This window comes from Diadema antillarum, unplaced genomic scaffold (genome assembly GCF_040938485.1).
Source record: "Diadema antillarum isolate AM-2024a unplaced genomic scaffold, OU_Dant_1.0 scf00000231, whole genome shotgun sequence".
Taxonomy (NCBI): Eukaryota; Metazoa; Echinodermata; class Echinoidea; order Diadematoida; family Diadematidae; genus Diadema; species Diadema antillarum.
The window spans coordinates 688,047-707,500 of NW_027271120.1; the positions used below are offsets into that span (position 1 = coordinate 688,047).

The window sequence follows — 19,454 nt, forward strand, 5'->3', positions numbered from 1 at the left end:
TGATGTCCTCAAAAATAAAGAAGGGGGGTGGAATGCTCCTCTTTTATTCCTCTAAAAGTGGTGCCAAGTGTGCGCGGGACAGTTGCGAGGGGGAGGCGGCTAAAGATAGATTGAAAAGTGGGGCAATTGATTGGGTTGACGGGGAAAGGGATGGGCAAGAAGCGGAGTTAAAATTGGGAGCATGTGACGCTGCGTCTTTCTACTCCTGCTTAGGTAACAGGAATGTCAAGAGGGTAATTTGAATGAACAATCAATTTCCTACACTGTAAAAGTGTTATGTGAAGGCAGTAATGAATTGCAAAGTTATTTCACAAATGGATCATGGTAAACAACATGATGAACACGGCAATTGACTTTTTTTTTATCAGTAAAGGGAAAATTGATAAATATTTAAATTTGATAGCATAAAAAGGAAATGAGGGATGAAATAACCAGTTTGTGTGATCATGGAAGACATTTTGAGGAAATCAGTTATGTGTATTACAGGCCCCTGTGATATGAGAGAAAGAAGGAGAAACATTTGTCACCCATAAAGATTTGGCTTTTTTTTCTATGTGACAGAAGAAGCAAACGTAAGCATCATTTATGTTGAGTGTGAGCCGGCATGTACATGTATGTGAATGGATCAATCAGATGTATATGAAAATAATGTATGTTTTTTAGTATTCGACAACCCAACGTCGGATCGTACCTCAGATGAACTTACCATGTTCGCATTTGATGAAAATTTGTTGAAAGCGGGAGAAAACAGGAGGAAAACAGAAAAGAGTACAGGCCTTAAGTTGTTCATATACTTAGAATGATTTGTTGTCATTATTGTTCAAATGTAAGATAACCGACGTTCAGGGAAAAAAAAAGCACCAAAATTATAGATAGTGATTCTAGGAAATGATGTTCGTCCAGTAATTCATCTGTATTCAGCTTGACTGCATCTATGGTTTGTGTTCCCAAGCCCTCGTGAACCTTGACCTTTTCTTCCCTCGTTGTCTGACGCAGATCCACAGGAACCCTATGCAGTGGTCGTACTGCTCGAGAGTGATCTAGTGGTCGTTGACCTTTTATCGCCAGGGTAAGTGGTCATTGAACTGTACAGATGATTTCCTCCCCCCCCCCCCCCCCCCCCCCCATGGCAGGGATGAGTTGCTGGAAGCAACGTTCATTCATTTGTACCTTGGGAGCCGTTAAACCTAACCCATACTTCAGAGTTTTGAGGTCATATTGTTGTTGATGCGTTCAAAACAGAGAGGACAAGTCCATACTCTTTATCTGAGCTATTATAATGTTTAGACACGATGCCATTTTGAAAGTTAAAATCTATTCATTTTCTTAACCCCCCCCCCCCTATAATCAGGGGTACAAATGTAAAGCAAAACTTCACAATTTCATATCTTTCCTAATTTTTATCTGATTTTGATTTTGATCAAATTTTCACTGTTTTACTAATATTTAAGATATTATTCTTTCTTGTCAGGCTATACTGGACTGCAATTCCTCTTTAAGTAAGATATCAAGGAATGATTTGATATCACTATTGGTAGAACTGTATCCAATCCTTGTTTATTTAAGAGCTGAGTGAAAAGTCATTTCAGACAAGGATGTCAGACATACAGTGTATGACTATTCAGTCTGCATTCTTAGAAATCATTTAGGAATCTCTACCTGGTGCAATAGCCTTTAACTTTTGTCTTGTTTTTGCATTAATATTGTTCACACTTTCTATTGAGTTCAAGCAAGTTGAGATGTTTTAGGCTTCATGATTTGTAAGCAGATGTTTCAGGCTTCATGATTTGTAAGCAGTTGTTGAGTCAACAAATATGTTGTATGCACGCAGGGGCGGATCCAGGAATTCCGTAAAGAAGGGTTTCTTTACAAAATTAAAGGGGGGCACACTCACCCCCCTCCCCATTTTTTTGTTTTTGTTTTTGTTTTTGTTTTAACAAAAAATATAGGGGGGCACCCAGTGCGCTCCTTCCTGGATCCGCCACTGTGCACCAGAAGTTTTTGGTTTGTTCGTTTTTTGATGTGTCCAAAAGGGAATTACAACATAACTCTCTGTGTATTTTGGGTGCCATTTAGCACAGAGAGACTCCATGGCATTATTAACCTTTCGGTGCTTTGAGCACCGTCTAGCACTGAAAGCCTCATAGCATCGTATAGTTGTACATACTGTCCAAAATCCTTGGCATACGAAGGGTTAAAAGTGACACCTGTCTTTCCACCGTGTGTTTGCATCGCCTCACAGCTACCCCTGCTTCGAGAACCCCTACCCCATGGACCTCCACGAGTCTCCCATCACATGTGTACAGTACTATGCAGACTGCCCCTCAGACCTCATCCCAGCGCTCTACTCGGCTGGTGCCAACAGCCTCAACCGGAAGAAGACTGCCTACAGTAAAAGGGTATGTGTCTCTTCTCTCTCTCAATCCCCCCCCCCCTTCACACTTTTTTAAAATGATTCTTTATTACCTCCACCAGGGAGGAGGTTATGTTTTAGCGTTTGTTTGTTTGTCCATGTGCAAAATAACTCAAAAAGTAGCGAACGGATTTGGATGAAACTTACAGGGAAGGTTGAGAATGGTATAAGCATCAGATGATTAAATTTTGGTAGTGATCCGAGAATTTTTGTGGATTTTATGAAATTTTTTTGATATTTTGGCAGGTAGGGTCAATGAACTTGGGAGTTCAAGCTGCGCATTTTTGAGGTTTTCATATGCGCACTAAAGTGTGTGCTCCAGTTTCTGCTAGGTCAAGGCCGCAGCTGGAAGTTGATGATGTAACAAAAGGTTTCGATACATGTATTGGGAAATCAGGCAACTTTCAGCATGCATACATATTCTAGTGGAAATCACTGATCTCTATGGGAGAACAAAATCTGTGGTGGAAATGACCTGCTTACCGGAGGTCTGCGTTCTCAGAATGCTTCTCTAGTTTGGATTTTGTTCGATATCAGCATCGCGTTCACAATTAAACGAATATAAACAATCAAGAATTTTATGCACACACACACACACACACACACACACACATTCTGGCTGCCTCCATCCATCTTTATGCATCTCTGTCTGTTTATCTCTTTTCTGTCTGTCTGTCAGTCTGTCTGTCTGTCTGTATCTCTCATTCCTCTCTCTATGATTATCCAGCTCCATCTCTTTTTTTTTCTGTCTGAATCTCTCACATTCTTGTCTTTCACTTTCTCTATAGCATTGTTCATGTGTTTATTTTCCATGTGTCCTCTATTTCATACATCCAGGGCCCCATTTCATAAAAGATGTTAGGATGACAACTCTTGCTGGAATGACAACTTTCCACAGCAAACAGCCAATCAGGAAGCTGTATTTTTGTCGTTACCATGACAATAGTCATTCCAGCAAAGAGTTGTCATCAAATAAACTCTTTATGAAATGGGGCCCAGATTGCATCTATGGTAGTGTATGCACGTACAATCATATTGCGATATTTGATGAATATTTTTAGTTGTCACATATCTCTATTTTTATCCATCACCCACTCTCTCTTTCCATCTAGCTCTTTCTCTCTCTCTCTCTCATTTGTATTTTACCATTCTGATTGCACTCGGCATGTGCATCAAAGACACAATGCAAAAGTTTTTCCTCCCGATTACCTCCCAGTTTAGTCATGCTCAAACATTTTCGAAAATATATTGTAGCTCCTCGTGAATGGGGGAGACGTACATGTAGCAGTTGTCTCCAGGAGAAAACGAGATTATCCAATGTCACTGACATCACAGCCTCTAAATACTATGTTGTACAATCGATCATGTCGCGCAGTCTCATGGATGGATGCTTGTCTCATGGCGGTTGCGAATCCGCATTTGAAGCAAAGATACAAGTGTAGCAGGAACACAGCAGATTCCACCCCCCCCCCCCCCTCCCGAAAAAACAACATGTATGCATAGAATTTATCCTCTTTTGGTCTATATTTGCTTCCTTTGATATTGTGTATGCTAATTCAGAAGTAGCCAGTTCCTGATGGTGAAAATACAGTCAAACCTGTAAATAGTGGCCACTTGTCTTTAGCAGCCACTTGCTTACGGCAGTCACTGAAAAATTCCCCGCATTAAATTACTGTACTGTAGACCCTTTATATAGCATAGATTATCAATTTAGTAATGCCTTTACACATAATTTAATCTTCAGTCAATTTAAAAATCAAAGAACAAGTAGGCTTATGGAAAATTTAAAATGAATTAGAATGTACAACAACAAAAAATTGCCATATTATACATAGCTGCTTATGCTAACATATTTACAGGTTTTTTTTTAAGAATAACATGTGGTATCTTGTGCTCTTTTACAATGCAAGTGTTGAAATTCAAAATGGCCACCGACCTGTCCATAGTGGCCACTTTTGTTGTTTCCCTTGGGTGGCCGCTATAGACAGGGTTGACTGTACATGTATGTACAAATGTATCTCACACTGACTTCTATCTTACCCTGTGTCTGGCAGCTTAACTCATCCTTTCTAACTCTCCCGTGTTTTGATCCTTGGCCAGAATTTTTAATGTCTTGTTCTGGTTTATTTTATGTTTTAAGCTCTGTGGATACTTGATCGACACTTTTATGTGTAAGAAATGATTCCCCCTTATTGGCGGAGGCCATTCCCTGACCCCCGACACTTCTCGGCAATAAGCATCACCAGAGCAGAAATGACACGGTGTGTGGCCCGGCAACTGAGGCAGATACAGCAGTGGTGTGGTTTTTGTGGTCATGAACTCATGTGCACCAAAACAAAAACAAAAACAAATAAGAAGAAAGAAAAGGGGAACAAAGCAAAAGTAAACAAACAGACCAACAAAAAGAGTGAAAACGGAAGACACTGTAAACATTGCCTATACACATCTACTAGAAAATCTGCCAAGGTGTAATTTTTATCCTGTAGTCAGTGTGATCCTAGTTTGAAAATTTGGATCTGGGTTCCGTTTCATAAAACTTGTTATCAGCAACAACTGCCACATATCTGTGACAAATTTGCTCAGCCAATCAGATGTAAGGATTTCGGTAGCTTATAACAACTATGTAATCGTAACTTGTTATTGATAGCAAGTTTTATGAAATGGGGCCCAGATCTTCTCTCTTTTTTTTTTTGCAATCGTAGTTGTCAAAAATTTAATTTCATCGTTGAAAGTGCTTGACCTCTTGTTGAATGAATGAAACGTGATGTAGAAAAAAATATGAATAAATGTTCAGTCCTCTCGATTCCCCCCCCCCCCCCCCATAAAGAGTTATAACTTATCAATTGATTCATGAAAAGTTACAAGGACTAAGCATGGGTTGTCACATTTCAATAAGCTTTGCATTTTTTGACTGGATTAATATCATATCCTAATTTCAAACCAAATGAACGCAATATGGAGAATGATCGTCTTGCACAAAAGTCTGCAGAAGTTCAGCTCTTTACCAACAGACCTACAACATATTTGCAGAGACATGACACTTCCGGATGGAATTATCCTGCTGAAAATGAGAGAGAGAGAGAGAGAGAGAGAACAGCAGCATGGGAGAGAGATATAACAAGTTGGAGAGATAAAGTGTGAGAGAAAGAGAGGGAGAGATAGAGAGGGAGAAATATATATTAGGGAGGAAGATGGCATATTAAGGTTCAGGCTTCATTTCCACCTGTGAATGCTTTCTAAGAATAGAATTGCTGGAGAGCAAAAAGGTCAAAAGCAGTCACAGCCACTTTTTTCCAATTCCATCACCCATCTGCTCGTGAAAGTGAAATTGCAAGCCTTTTTTTGTTTTGTTTTTTTGAGGGGGAAAAAAGGAGAGGATGCCACTACACATCTGTCAAAGTCTTTAACTCCCGTTTATCAGTATTTTTTGTGTGACTAAAATTTCATCCTGGGGGCTCAAAATCATATTCACGGGTTTGTGACTTCACGCTGCTTAATTGCTTACTTTTGTACTTTCATCCAGTGCAAAGGTATTTCCCCGCTTGGAAATATGTGTTGCCCGATCCATTCACATGTAAGGCCTGCACAGAAAATAAAATGTACACACGCATGTGCTCGAATGAATACTACTGTTTACTAATCGTTCTGGGGCACATGCGCCCACACATACGTATACACACACACACACACACACACACACACACACACACTCATGCCAGGGAGACACCACTGGCTAAGCACATGATTTGACCCATTCAAAATGTGCAGAATAGATAGCAAAGATATTTTCATGGGTTGTAGAATTCACGCTGAGCAAAAGCAGTGCGAATTGCGCGAAAATTGACGTACTGCTAATATTTCCACGTATACAGTATCTTGTACATGGTTACCATCTAATGGTTCAGGGTGGTTTTGCTCAAAGTGCTCTTCCTCACTACTTTAACTCTGACTACAGTAGAGTAGAATCGAGCAGTAAAAATGAGGAAGTTGTGGAATTTTAGATGTTTTCTGCATTTTCAAAAAATATTGCTGTCAATCAACAAAATACTGATTTGTGGTCACGCCCCCAAACACACAAATAAAGAAGAGGTGAGGTGATGATGTTATCGCCTCACAACTTTCCTATTCGTTGGTTTGCAAAATGGTGTAAAATCTTCTTTTTTTGTTTGGATTTTTGTTAAATCAAATACAATACCCTTTCCCCCTTTTTAAAGTCATCATTTGCCAGGGCATCACAAGACTAGAATAATTTGATGTGAAATATGCAATTTTTTCATTTATATCATGTCCTTAGAAAGGGGGCAAATATAATGAATATTTTATACACCCCAATTCACATCATTATATTTTCACTCTTTATATCACTGCATCATTATGGCTACACTGTAGTTAGAAAATGAAAATCTTATTATCTTTCTCTCTTAGGTCAATTTTAGTGAAATCTCTCCCATTGCTTGTCTAAATTTATTTGATTCATTATTACACCTGTCTTGATTACTCTGAATGTGAAATTGCATATTGACTGTTCTGGTGGTCTGTTCTGCTTTACTTGCACAGTTTGTTTTGATATTTTCAACAAGTCAAAACCCAGGGTAGTCTTATCACGTGTATGAAACATTGTGGAGCGGCAAATGGACAGGACTTTTTCATCACGTACGCTCTTAATTTGTGCGCGCGCACGCACGTATGTGTGTGTGGTTTTATTTTACATGACTTTTCATGAGTTGAATGTCATTCGCAAACTTAATATCTTGTCAAAATATTGCCTCCCCCTAATCTAAATGCAATGAATCTTGACTACAGATGTGTGAAATTACTACATTTGCTTCTTGAATTAGGACAATATAGTTGTCATTCTGCGGCCCTGGTTCCTGATCATGTGTTCAACCACCACGAAATTGTGTTACACGTCCCAATTCACATAATGTTCTCATGAAATATGTGGCAACTGCAATACGTTTGTATGAGATTTTGAATCATATCTTTGTGCGCGTTTGTGTAATTCCTTGAAATTGTGTTACACGTCCGAACTCACATTTGCAAGTGGATCATGAGGTTCATTTGTGACACGTCAACTTCCTAGCTTGAAATAGTGTCCTGTATTTCACAGAGAGAGGGTTGTTGTGGCTACTTGAGACATCGTGAGAGACGTTCAGGGGTACGCATGACTAACTTCCTCCGAATACTTCCTGGGAATGTTTCCGATGCGTCTAGACCGGCTTCTTTAAGAATAGCCCCCATGGATAACTGATTTTGTCATCAATTTGTCCCGCGAAAAAACAAAAACAAACCAAACAAAGGTAGGCAAGCAAAACAAAATGTTACGGAGAGAAGAAAGTTCAGCCTGACTATAAACGCTAAAGCTTATTTTGTTATGATGCATGGAGCTTAGTCTAGCATGATTAGTATTCTTTATACCTACAGAAAATTGCCGAGTACTAGACAGGTAATCATCATGGATTGTCAAACCCACACTCTGTGTGTTTGTAAAGCCTCTGTTACGTAACAAAGTGTGCTGAGTCCTTGTTCGCAGAAATTCCAAGAAGATTCAAAGATTATAGAGTTGCTTAAGTATGGATGGAGCTTCTATCATTTACTAGTTTACTCATCTTCAATATCAAACTTCTTGTATAAATGTAGTTTTTCTTTGAATCTCTCTATTTTTGTTCTTCACATTCAGGGGGGGGGGGGGGGGAGGGGGTAAATATGCATCTCTCACAATGCTCACAATTTAAAGGCCTGGCAAAGGGTTTTCTTGAAAATTGAAAACATAACACTTCCATTCTGAAATGTTCTGACTGTCTATGCCCATCATTTTGGGGGAGAAGTGTATTGTTGTTTACTAGATATCGCCAATATATATTCATTCTTTCATCCATTCATTCATTTCATTCATTTCATTGCCAGTGCAATTGCAAATATGTATTTGAATACACATGAATTGAAATGCAATAAATGTTATGTCATCTGTGACAAATACAGAATCAAAATTCATTGGAAATGGAGGGGATTGCTCAAAAGCAGAGCTTGTATTTTGCAGTCTCCTCATAAACAATAACTAGTAACTTATTGCTGAACTAGCAGAAAAAAGAAGAAAAAGAAACCCAGAAATATCAGAATGGGACTGAAGAGAACAAGGCACGGGGGGAGGAAGAGGAGTTGAGAGTCAAAACCAATATGTGAGGCGCAAGACATCTAGTATTCTATCTGTCTATAGTCCATCTTTCGATGTGCTGACATTGGGGAATTAAAGGTCCTGTTTACCTCCGGGAGCAATGATGAAAAAATGTTCAAGATATCACTTTTGATCCATATGTGTAGGTCAGTTGTATCACAAAACATACTACCATATAAAATTTTTGCAATAAAGCCTAAAATATAAGGAGATATCACTATTTTTCTCATTAAACCATAACTGAAGATGGTTTAGTCTGGAAACATTTTTATTATAACTATTGTTCACATTTTGTATATTTTCCGATGCTTAACATTGATTATACTGGTTCAAATTTTTACATTGGTTGTTTCTATTCCCTAACTCACATTTTAAAACTATTTTGAAGCAGTAATGCTGGGTTTTTGTTTCATCTGCACATGGTAAATTATGCCTTTAATAAATACATGTGTGCACCTTTAAGGAAATGAATGACAGATAGATGGATAGAAAGAGAGATAGAGACACAGAGCAAGAGAGAGAGGAGTAAAAAAAAAAAAATGAGGCAGTCCATTATTAGCCGGGGAATTCTCCTGTCTGGTCGCGGTACGCTGTCAATTCTTCACCTACTGCCAACCCTGCCCGGCAGGTGTCGGAGACGGTTTTCTCGCGATGCTAGACGGACGCTCACAATGAGACGTGCCCGACACGTCGGCTCGTCAGAATCATCAGGATGAAGCCGTGGCAGCAAATTGATGCACCAGCTGCTCTGATTTTTAGCCCTGTTTTTTTTTCTTCTTCTTCTGTTTCTTCTTCTTCTTCTTCTTCTTCTTCTTCTTCTTCTTCTTCTTCTTCTTCTTCTTCTTCTTCTTCTCCTTCTTCTTCTTCTTCTTCTCCTTCTTCTTCTTCTTCTTCCTTATCTGCTGCTGCTTCCTCTTCTTTTTCTGTTTTCTCTTCTTTTTTAAAATGTGTGTGTGTCTTCTTTGTAATTCAGACCTGGAAACCAAATTTTTTCCTATCTTGTTGTGTTGAAAAGTTTATTGCCCCCTAATTCGGTAACCCCCTCAGTTCTTTGTTGTTCTTGTTGTTGTTATCCTTATGAATTTTCTCTTTCTTTCTCCTTCTTTCCCTCCTCCCTTTCTCTGTCCTTCTGTTTCTTGCCATCAATTTCTCTTTCTCAATCTCTCTCTTTTTCATTGTTTTCTATTTATGTCATTGATTTTGCATATTCATTACTGTTTGTATTTGCTCTCTTTTGATATACTTACTCTTCTGTAATTGATTTTTTATCATATTTCTTAGATTTTATTCTCATCTTAATTGTTGGATGATGTCTTTTAGACCTCTTTTGACTGCAAAATTTAAGTGGAAGAATTGATTGATGTTCTCATGGGGTGCCATGGTGGATCATGTGCAGTTGCTTAGAGAGAATTTTACCGATCCCATCATATGTATTCAAAAGAAAACGAATAGGGGGAGGGGTTCACTTCAGGATGAGCCATTCCAACTCGAAAGTAACTTTTTAAGGAAGAAGTGAATCAGAGGAAATTGAGTGATAACAAAAAAACAAATTTTTAGGCACTTCTACTTCTCTGCACCACATCCCCCCCCAAAAAAAAAAAAAATCTTTGGTTTTGTCAGCTCAGAGCTTCATTTTGTTTGGATGACGGTACACTCGTTTGATCAGATCACAAACAGTCGACTCTTTCCTGAAAAGAGAGACGTGATTGTTTCGTTTTCTCCCGAAGGCTGCGTCAGCGGAATTCTGTTCTTTCACCTCTTGCAGAGGGAAGAGGAAGTCGATACCCTCATGTGATTCTCGAGAGAGAATAAAAAAAAAGGAATTCTATAAATAGATGCTACGTACCTGCATGTCGTCTTCCTCACTCCATTACCTCTTACTTCTAGCTTTCACCGCTTCCTCTTTGTACGTCTTGTCTGTGTTTATGCCGTATTTCTCTCTACCTCTTATTTCCCATCTCTCTTTTTACCCTCTTCTTTCTCTCTTATCTGTCTCTATATTCCCTCTTCTCTCTGTCCTTTCCATCTCTCCCCCTTCCTCTCTAACCTCATCTCTAATTCTTTCTTTCTCTCTATCTCTTCTGCTTTTCTCCATTCATATGTCATTTCCTCCCTTTGCTTTCTCTGTATCATCTCTCTCTTCTTTCTCTCCTCTCTCGTTCTGTCTTTCTTGCCATCATCCCTTTCTCTTCTCTCTTTCTCTCTCTCTCTCCTATCCTTTCTCATAAGCAGGATTCACACTTAGGCAAATTAGAGGGATATGAATCTCAAGGTTTGCACTGCAGTCGAAATTTTGCCTGTATGGGCACAAAAATCCCAATAATTAGCGTGATCATTATCGCAATCCAAATCTTCTTGTGCTTGTTTCTGAATTATCACAATAATTTGCATCATCGAGTGTGTGTGTGAACACAAGAGCAAACAATCTCAAGATTTTCTATCCCCTCATTCAAAGCGCACATCACAACTGCGTGCACACCACAGTACTGTAGTGGGTACAGGGCAAGGGTGCACAGTAAAGCGCACTGCGTGGACGTACAATGTATATATTCTTTGGTCACCAGGCGCAGTTCATTGGCAAATTATGGCAATCGGCAATTAGTGGCATGTTTCTGTCGGTGTGAACGCTTGCAAAAAAAAATGTTGAGATTTGAATCGCGATCATTGTCTCTCTATTTTGTCTGTGTGAATGCTTTTGCAAAAAATCTCTCGATTTGGATCACGATCATCATCCTGTTATTTTGTTTGTGTGAACACTTGCAAAAAAAAAAAAGAAATCTTGAGATTTGAATGGCGATCATTATCATGCTACTTTGTCAGTGTGAATGTGACTATTCTCTCTATCTTTCCATCATCCCTCTTTCCTCTTTCCTCTGTTTTTCCTATCCTCATTCGCTCTTTGTCTCTCGTTCTCTCTCTGTCTCTCACCCATCCATCTGCCTTGTTGTAGCTCTCCCGAGGTGTCAGCGTGTACTTTTCAGCCATCAATGATTCAGGGAATGTTAAAAATATCATGGCGTTCTCATGTCATTAGCTTTTCCCCTTCCCCTGGGGGAGGGGGGGGGGGTTCGGCATTTGGCCATGCCTGACTGTGCAGCAGTTCAGCCCGAGTGTGTGCCCTGGCTGACTCATGCATTCCATAAAACTTAAGATGTCACATCACAGTTTTTGCGGTGGCCTAGATAATTTTTAGGGTCTTGATGTCGGGAATGGGTTTTCTTATTTTTTTTATTCCTCCATCAATTGAGAAAGTCAGCCTGAGGTGTCATTTTGAGCCACAGCAAGGCGAATTATGCCGTGAGGAATACTTGCATGGAATGTTGGGTGAATTTATGCTATCAAATAAAAGTAATTAATTGGCGAAAAAGAGAAATCAGAATGATATCACACTATTCACAGCAGTGATGACCATCTACGTGGCAGTTAGTCACCTTAAGTTAGTCAAAAACTAGTCAGCTTTGTTGCATGACTGTGGTATTTTTGATCAGACGGGTTTTTTCCTTTGTGGTGAAATGACTCATTTTTTTTCCTTCCTTCTCACCTTGAGTGACATATCTGGTCAATTTTTTTTTTAACCCGTTGAGGACGAGTCCCGAGTATACTCGGGCAGATGTTTATGGGAAATGCGTGTTGTAGCAAAATCAGCCTGTCCTCAATGGGTTAAAGGACAAGTCTACCTTCATATGCATGTGGATTGAGTGAATTCAACAATATTAGCAGAACACATCAGGGAAAGTTTGGGGGGAATCGGACAATCCGTTCAAAAGTTATGAATTTTTAAAGTATCTTGGAAGTCACTGCTGGATGAGAAGACTACTACAGTGTATGATGTCACATGTGTAGAACAATATAAGGAAAATATAAAGAGAATTTCACAAAATTTTACTTTTTGAAAAGAGTACGCTTTTCCTCAACTTGTCACTGACGTATGGTAAGGATAATATTATTCCCCCTGTCTTCTGAAAGAAGGAAGTCAAGCGTTCTCCTATTATGCAAGAAAAGTGAAAATATGTTGAATTTTTCTTTATATTTTCTTCATATTGTTGTACACATGTGACATCATCAGCTGTAGTAGTCTTCTCATCCAGCAGTAACTGAGCAGGAACTTCAAAAATTCATAACTTTTCAATGGATTGTCCCATTCTCCTCAAACTCTTACTGATGTGTTCTTCTAATATTGCTGCATTCAGTCAATCTACATGTCTATGAAGGTGAACATGTCCTTTAAATTGGCTATAAGTATCAAGGACATCACATTGTAGTATGTCTTACCACATCCTCCAAGGTGAATTCAGGTGTTCTTTTGTATAAATCGTTGGCAATCGTGTGTTGGTCACTTCTGGTGTGACTTTCAGCTCTGAATGTCAGTAAGATTGCTGACTTTCAAACTGTACAAACTTTATTCTTTAACATTTCTTCTGTTTTTTGTTTCTGTTGGTATGTTTGTATCTTCGTGTCTGATCTTAATAGTGTGATCTTGTAAACTTTCACTAGAGGCAGCCACCTTCTGAGATTTCTGCACAAGGCTCTGGTGTTCAAGGCAATGAGCAACCGTGGGACTATGATTGAATCCTAAAGCATTCGGTTTACTGTTAGTTCTTTCCACCTAGGGGGAGACCTCTTGTGATGTTGGTTGCTAGGCAATAATGCATCTTTGCAAAATGAATGGACTCCACAGCCATAAAAGCCAGACAACCCAGTGTAAAATGCATGTTCCTTTATGCCAGGAGATGTGGACTGTAGCACTGCAATGCAGTCAATTTATCATAACTTTAATGCATCCTATTTCAGGTACATGTTCTCATGTACAGTATTTACTGGCTTGCTCTGTGACAAACATCTATGATTATATGTCAACTCTGAGCTAGTAGTTTTGCAACATCTGGGATTAGCCCCTGTGGAAGCTGACCCAGCTTGCCAAAAAAAAAAAAAAAAATCATCCTCCATGGGTTACGGTAATAGAAACTGATTTCACCTGCAGTACCACTGAGTATGCCATGTTTTCATGGAGTCTAATTTTTTTTTCTCGCAAAGTTGGACTTTGCGATCATGAAGTACAGTAATCAACAAAGAAATGTACAGTGTAGGTGTGCGTGTCACATTCATGTTGAGATTAGAGTTGAAATTTTGGGATGTTGCTAAATGCCCAAATAAAATGTAGCACCTGACTCGCAAAATTTGCGAAATAAAAACCTCACAAAATTTATGGCATATGCAGTATTTGCTTCATTGTGGAATCTTAGCGTAATTATTACGTACACATTGGCATGTAAGCAGTCACCACCCAAAAGCAATTTGAAGCCCAACAACAGTGGTGGGAATTCATGAGGTGGTTTAAAGTTAGACCATGGTTTATGCAAATCTCTTCTGTGTAAGTACATTGGACATGTCCTTGCCACAAAGTCCATATGCCAATGGTCGTCCAGTAACAAAAACACACATTGATACACCTATTTCATGCTTATTTTAGTCCATGGACTAAATCTAAACCACCTTCACGAATTCGGGCCAATGAGAATATGTTGTATGAGAATAGAGTCTGGATTCAAGACTAACCTGTGAGATTTTTCTCTCCCTACCATCTCTGCCGGTCCATCATTTCCCAACCCCACCCCACCCCCTCATCTCTTTTGATGCATTAGAATTGGCCGGTGAAAGGAGGCGAGTGGGGATCAGGTGGGAGCAGTGACCAAGAAATCATCATCACTGGGTGAGTCTAGAAGGATGAGGATTAGGAGGATGGAGAGGACGAGGAGAGGAGGAGGAGGAAGAAGAAGAGGAGGCAGAGGAGGCAGAGGAAGAGAGAAACAGACAGACAGAGACAAAGAGAGATAGAGATGAGAGTAGAGGGGAAAGAGAGGGAGAGAGGGATGGGGAAAGTGTGCAGGGAGAGGTGAGGGGGAGTGAGGATGGTCACAGAGGTGACAAAATGGGTCGGGATGAAGGGGCGTGGCAGTGATGGTGATGATGATGATGATGATGTGCAGGTTCCAAGGGATGGTGTCCACATTAGTTGTGACATCTGGCAGAAGAAATGGCTGGTCTGCTGCAGCAGTAGTGGATGGCTTGAGTGGTTGCACTTGTGGTAGTGGTGGTGATGATGATGATGATGATGATGTTGCTAATGGGATGGGATACACATGCTGACGGTTGCTATGGTTGCAGAGCCTCAGAATGAGATCAGATTGTGCTCAAGATGATCTTGATACCGTTTTGCCAGCAGTATGTTTTAAGCATGGTCTCTCTCTTATCTGCCTCCTTTCAGTCATGCGGATGGATCCATCAAGTTCTGGGATGCCTCGCAAGGTAAGGTATCGCTGAGAAATTTGTAGATCATTACCTAGCTGGGAAAGTAGGAGAGAGATAGGAGAATAGAGAGAGACATTACAGCGAACCCCTATATGTGGTGGTGAATCCTTAGATATTGATTCATCTATACAATGTAGCTAGATCAACAGCTCCCATGTTTCCGTCACAGATATATTCATGTGTATGGGAAGTTCTAAGTTTTCATTCATTAAAGGACAAGTTCACATTCATATACATGTGAATTGTGACAATGCAGCAATATTGATAAAGCACAATTAGTAGAAGTTTCAGGAAAATCGGACAATCCTTTCAAAAATTTTGAATTTTTAAAGTTTCAGTGCTGCCATCACTGGATATGAAGTACTACTACAGCTTGTGATGTCACACGTGTAGAACGATGCATAGAAAATGTAAAGAAAATTTAACGTATTTTCACTTTTCTCGCTTAATAAAGGAGTACTGTAGTAGTCAAATGGATGTGACGCCTGTTCGGTAATCAGATCATTGGTTAATATCCAACCCAAGTATCTATGGCCATGATTTTTTTTTATTTTTTATCATGGCCACTACTAAAACACAAATAGTGTGTGCTTATTTATGCGGTTGTAGGGCAATTTGTAAATCAATTGCACTTTTCTTCTGTCCCGCCCGCCTCCTAGTCATGCTCCAAGTCCTGTACAAACTCAAGACTGCCAAGGTCTTCGAGAAGGCCAAGCAGGCCAAGACGCTGGACGGCGACGACGACCCTTTCGCCATCCAGCTGGTCAAGCTCTGCACGGAGAGCCGGACGCTGTGCGTGGCCGGGGCCAGCGGTCACCTTCTCATCTACCGCTTCAGCAAGATTGAGGTGTCTGCAGAGCTTCCGGTATGAAAGCCTCAAACGCATGCACACATGCACTATCAACAGACTTATTGTATTGACCTCTAGTATTTTGTACACAGTCTGGCACAAAATCTGACATTGTTTTTTGTTTTGTTCCTATGTATGTCCTTGTACAATGTATCTGTTGAAAGGTCAATGAGAGAAAGATATTCAAATATGTTGCATTTGCTTTATAATGCTCTTCTGGGTGTAATGATTGTGTATGTTGCACTTGATTAGGAGCGATGTTGTGATTGATTGTAACAAAACTTTCAACCCTGATACTCAAAGCACAATTATCCAATACTGATGCAGCCAAAACAATGCACTTTTATCACTACTGCCGATGTCATGTAGATAAATATTTATGGAGCCTTTAGGCTCAATGGTCAAGTATTCAGATGTGGCGAGCCTATTATCCTTTGACTTTGTCTGTCACACTGTGAAACTTACAAGCTCCTTTGAATGAAAATTGATTGATTCAAAATAACTTCCAGTAGATTGCTGTAGGGCTGAACAGTGATTGTACTTCAGTGGATGCTTTCCATGTTGCCTTGTTACATGCCACCAGACGTTAGACATATCAATAGTGTACGAGGCTGAGGAGCCGGAGACACCTGAGACAGAGATGCCCCCGTCGATGCCCCAGCCGGCCCCGCCCTTGAAGCGCAACACCAGCACCGTCAGCGCCTCCAGCGTCGCCTCGGCAACCCTGCCCTCCACCCCGATCCAGAGCTCCTCTTCCACCACCCCGGTCCCGAGCCCCAGCAACCACCCCCACTCCCACCACGGCCACTCTCACCACCACCACCACCACCACCAGCACCACCACACCCACCACCACCACTGCGGGGACGGGATGTGGGACAACATGCCCAACCTGAAGGTGAAGGGTGGGGCCCACAAGCGGGGAGTTGGCTTCCAACCGTACCTCTGCTGCCAGCTGCTGTGGGTGGACGGCGAGCCCCCTCCCACCATCACCTGTGTGGAAATCAGCTCCTCCTACGGCCTGTGAGTACCCCTTTGGACCAAGATGTTATGGAGGTCAGGGGTAATATATGCACAAATAATTGAAACCAGAAGGGCCGTAATGCGGCAAAAAAGGGAAGTTGTTACTTTTTTGCTTTCCCTATGACAATTAAGGGTACAAGTGCCAGTTTAGAAAGAGTGTGAAAAGGAAAGAAAAAAAAAGCAGAAACAACAAGGAGAGTTGCAAATGGAAACTGTTCCACCATCTTCATTTCTGAAATGATGTCTCATTCATGCACCTCTTTTTCTTCTGTGAACCTAGCATTTTCCACCACCATGATGCCTTAAGCTGCACCAACGGGCATTTGTATTTGACATCTTTGGTCATTGCTTTGCTCTGTGTGGCTACAAACAAGGAAATAAGTTTTGAATGGAAATGCATCTTCTTACTTAATATTTCTATTGCTCCTTCCTCCCTCAGCCTGGCATTTGGCACCACCAACGGGCTGGCAATTGTCGACTACCTACAGCGCACGTGCCTGCTGAACATGGGCACGCCGGACCTGTACGGATCAGCGGACCCTTACCAGCGCACCCCGCGGTCGCCCAAGAAGAACAAGTCGCAGCCCCAGGGCCTCGGGGACATCGTGGAGCAGTACATGTCGGACCAGGAGCGGTGCCGGTCTCCCGTGGGCGCCAACATTGCCGGAGAGTCGGTCGGTTTCAAAACTTCACTCTGTTACTTTTGTGTGTGTGTGTGTGTGTGTGTGCACATGTGTGTGTATGTAGAAATGCTCAGTTTCGTACAGTGTATAAAGATGTTGGTCGTGGTGCTGTTCATTTTTAAAGTCCTTTTGGGTGCATTTATGCTCAATTTGTAAATGTGGAATCAGCATTTTGAGAGTGTGATCCAAACTGTTGATCCGAAATGCTATTCACTGGGGTACTGCTCATGCTCAGTTTTGTTTTTGTTTTTTTGTGTGTTTTTTTGTTGTTGTTGTTTTTTAGCTTGAGAAAGAGCTGATTTCGCTTACATGCATTGAGTATTGTTGAAAAAACTAGAGCACGGCATTGATTTGACATCAGAATAAACATATTTTTACATGATTTTGTGTTAATGCTTCCCTGTTGGTAGTGTTAAGTGCATTCAGAGAGAATTGCCAATTGTATTAAAATGTAATTTGTGTTCATGCTTCCCCGTTAAACAAGTCGAGAGAAAATCGCCAATTGTAAACGAAATTTCTTTGTGCATTTTGAATCAGCATTTTGAAATGCCATTTGTATCAAAATGAGTAGGAAGGCAACCATGATTTGAATTAAGCGTTTTCAAAGTGATTATGACCCAAATGTTAAGCATAAATACACCCCTAGTTGAAATGAATAGAGTTAAAAAATGACAAACAATAATTTGGATAACATCATACAGGGTAAGAGAATCATTAAAAGGCAATATTGCATATAATTCCAAAATATTTATGTAAGAAAAGGGAGCATTTTTTGTGTTATCCTATGTTTTGGTGCAATTAATTCAGAGATGTTTCATTTCTCATTGACCTTTTGCTGTGTGTGTCATTGCAGCAAAATGGCGTCTGCATCAGTCCGACGGGAAACAGCGCCATGCGGGGCGGCAGTGCCGGTGGCGGCGGCGTGAAGCCGCGCAACAACCACGACCCCTCCCAGCTGAGGCGCAGTAAGTCGCAGGGCTGCCGCAAAATGATGCCAAAGACACAGTCCACAGCCTCGGACACCGGGGCCAGCGGGCCGAATGGGGACAGCGGAGGAGGGATGGGAGGAGGAGGAGGAGGAGTTGGAGGAGGAATCGGAGGAGGAAGTTCTGGAGGTAGCTCGGACGTTACCCTAGGCTGCATGGGTGGATTGCTGAGTTAGTAGTGCCCTCCTAACACACACACTAAAGCGTCTAACCTATCCCTTTAAATTATACGTTGCTGCTCTCATTTTTTGTTTAGTATAACACATTGTTTTCTTTCTCTCTCAGTAACGCATTTCCCTAAGAGCTAACCTCAAAGATTAGATTTGAGAAGGCTAGATTCCAAAAGCACTCAACACATCAACCTAGTATTTCTCTGTCTCAACAGAAGAAAAAGTAGTAGAACATTCCTTGAACCAAGGTAGATATACAACTTTAGTAAGTAAACAAATACATTCTTAAAATCCATTGCAGTAGATCATACAATTATATTGCGTATACACAAATATTAACAGAAACAATTTAGCTCTATTCCCCCCCTTGACGTTTCGCGTGATGCTCTCGCCATTTTATGACTTTTTCCTTTCAAGTATCGCGCAACTTTTGAGACCAAATTTGTTGCTCCCGGACATACCGTTTTGAAGCCACAACCATTTGAAAAAAAAATTTGTCGACCCAAAAATTGCTCAAAAATATGATTTTGTGTACAAATCCAATGTGAATTGTGTTTTTGCAATTGATTCTTATAAAAATTAATATTTTTACTTTCAATGGCTGATAATGATTTATTTTAGCCTGATTATGCTTTGAAAAGTTTCTGCGACAAATCTTGATGGAGAAAAACAATAAAAACAAAAAGTGAAAAACAAAGAAATTCAATAAACAATAAAATACATAAGAAATAATTATTAAGCCGAATTTTTGCTTCAATATTGTTGATGAGGATATTGAAAAGAATATGTTCACCAAAAATTAGAAGTCTTGGAGCTTTATTTTCTTATTTGTAAGCAACAAAAAA

General features: G+C 40.4%; 1 protein-coding gene across 1 annotated transcript in view; it reads left to right on the plus strand.

Annotated features, from left to right (window-relative positions):
- LOC139724823 (syntaxin-binding protein 5-like) overlaps positions 1-19,454 on the plus strand; it is a 91,130-nt gene that overhangs the window by 40,079 nt on the left and 31,597 nt on the right. The window contains exons 9-16 of the mRNA XM_071635948.1: positions 997-1,069; positions 2,243-2,399; positions 14,231-14,298; positions 14,854-14,894; positions 15,557-15,762; positions 16,331-16,770; positions 17,210-17,444; positions 18,307-18,610. Coding sequence (XP_071492049.1) covers positions 997-1,069; positions 2,243-2,399; positions 14,231-14,298; positions 14,854-14,894; positions 15,557-15,762; positions 16,331-16,770; positions 17,210-17,444; positions 18,307-18,610 — 1,524 coding nt within the window. The remainder of the gene's footprint in view (positions 1-996; positions 1,070-2,242; positions 2,400-14,230; positions 14,299-14,853; positions 14,895-15,556; positions 15,763-16,330; positions 16,771-17,209; positions 17,445-18,306; positions 18,611-19,454) is intronic.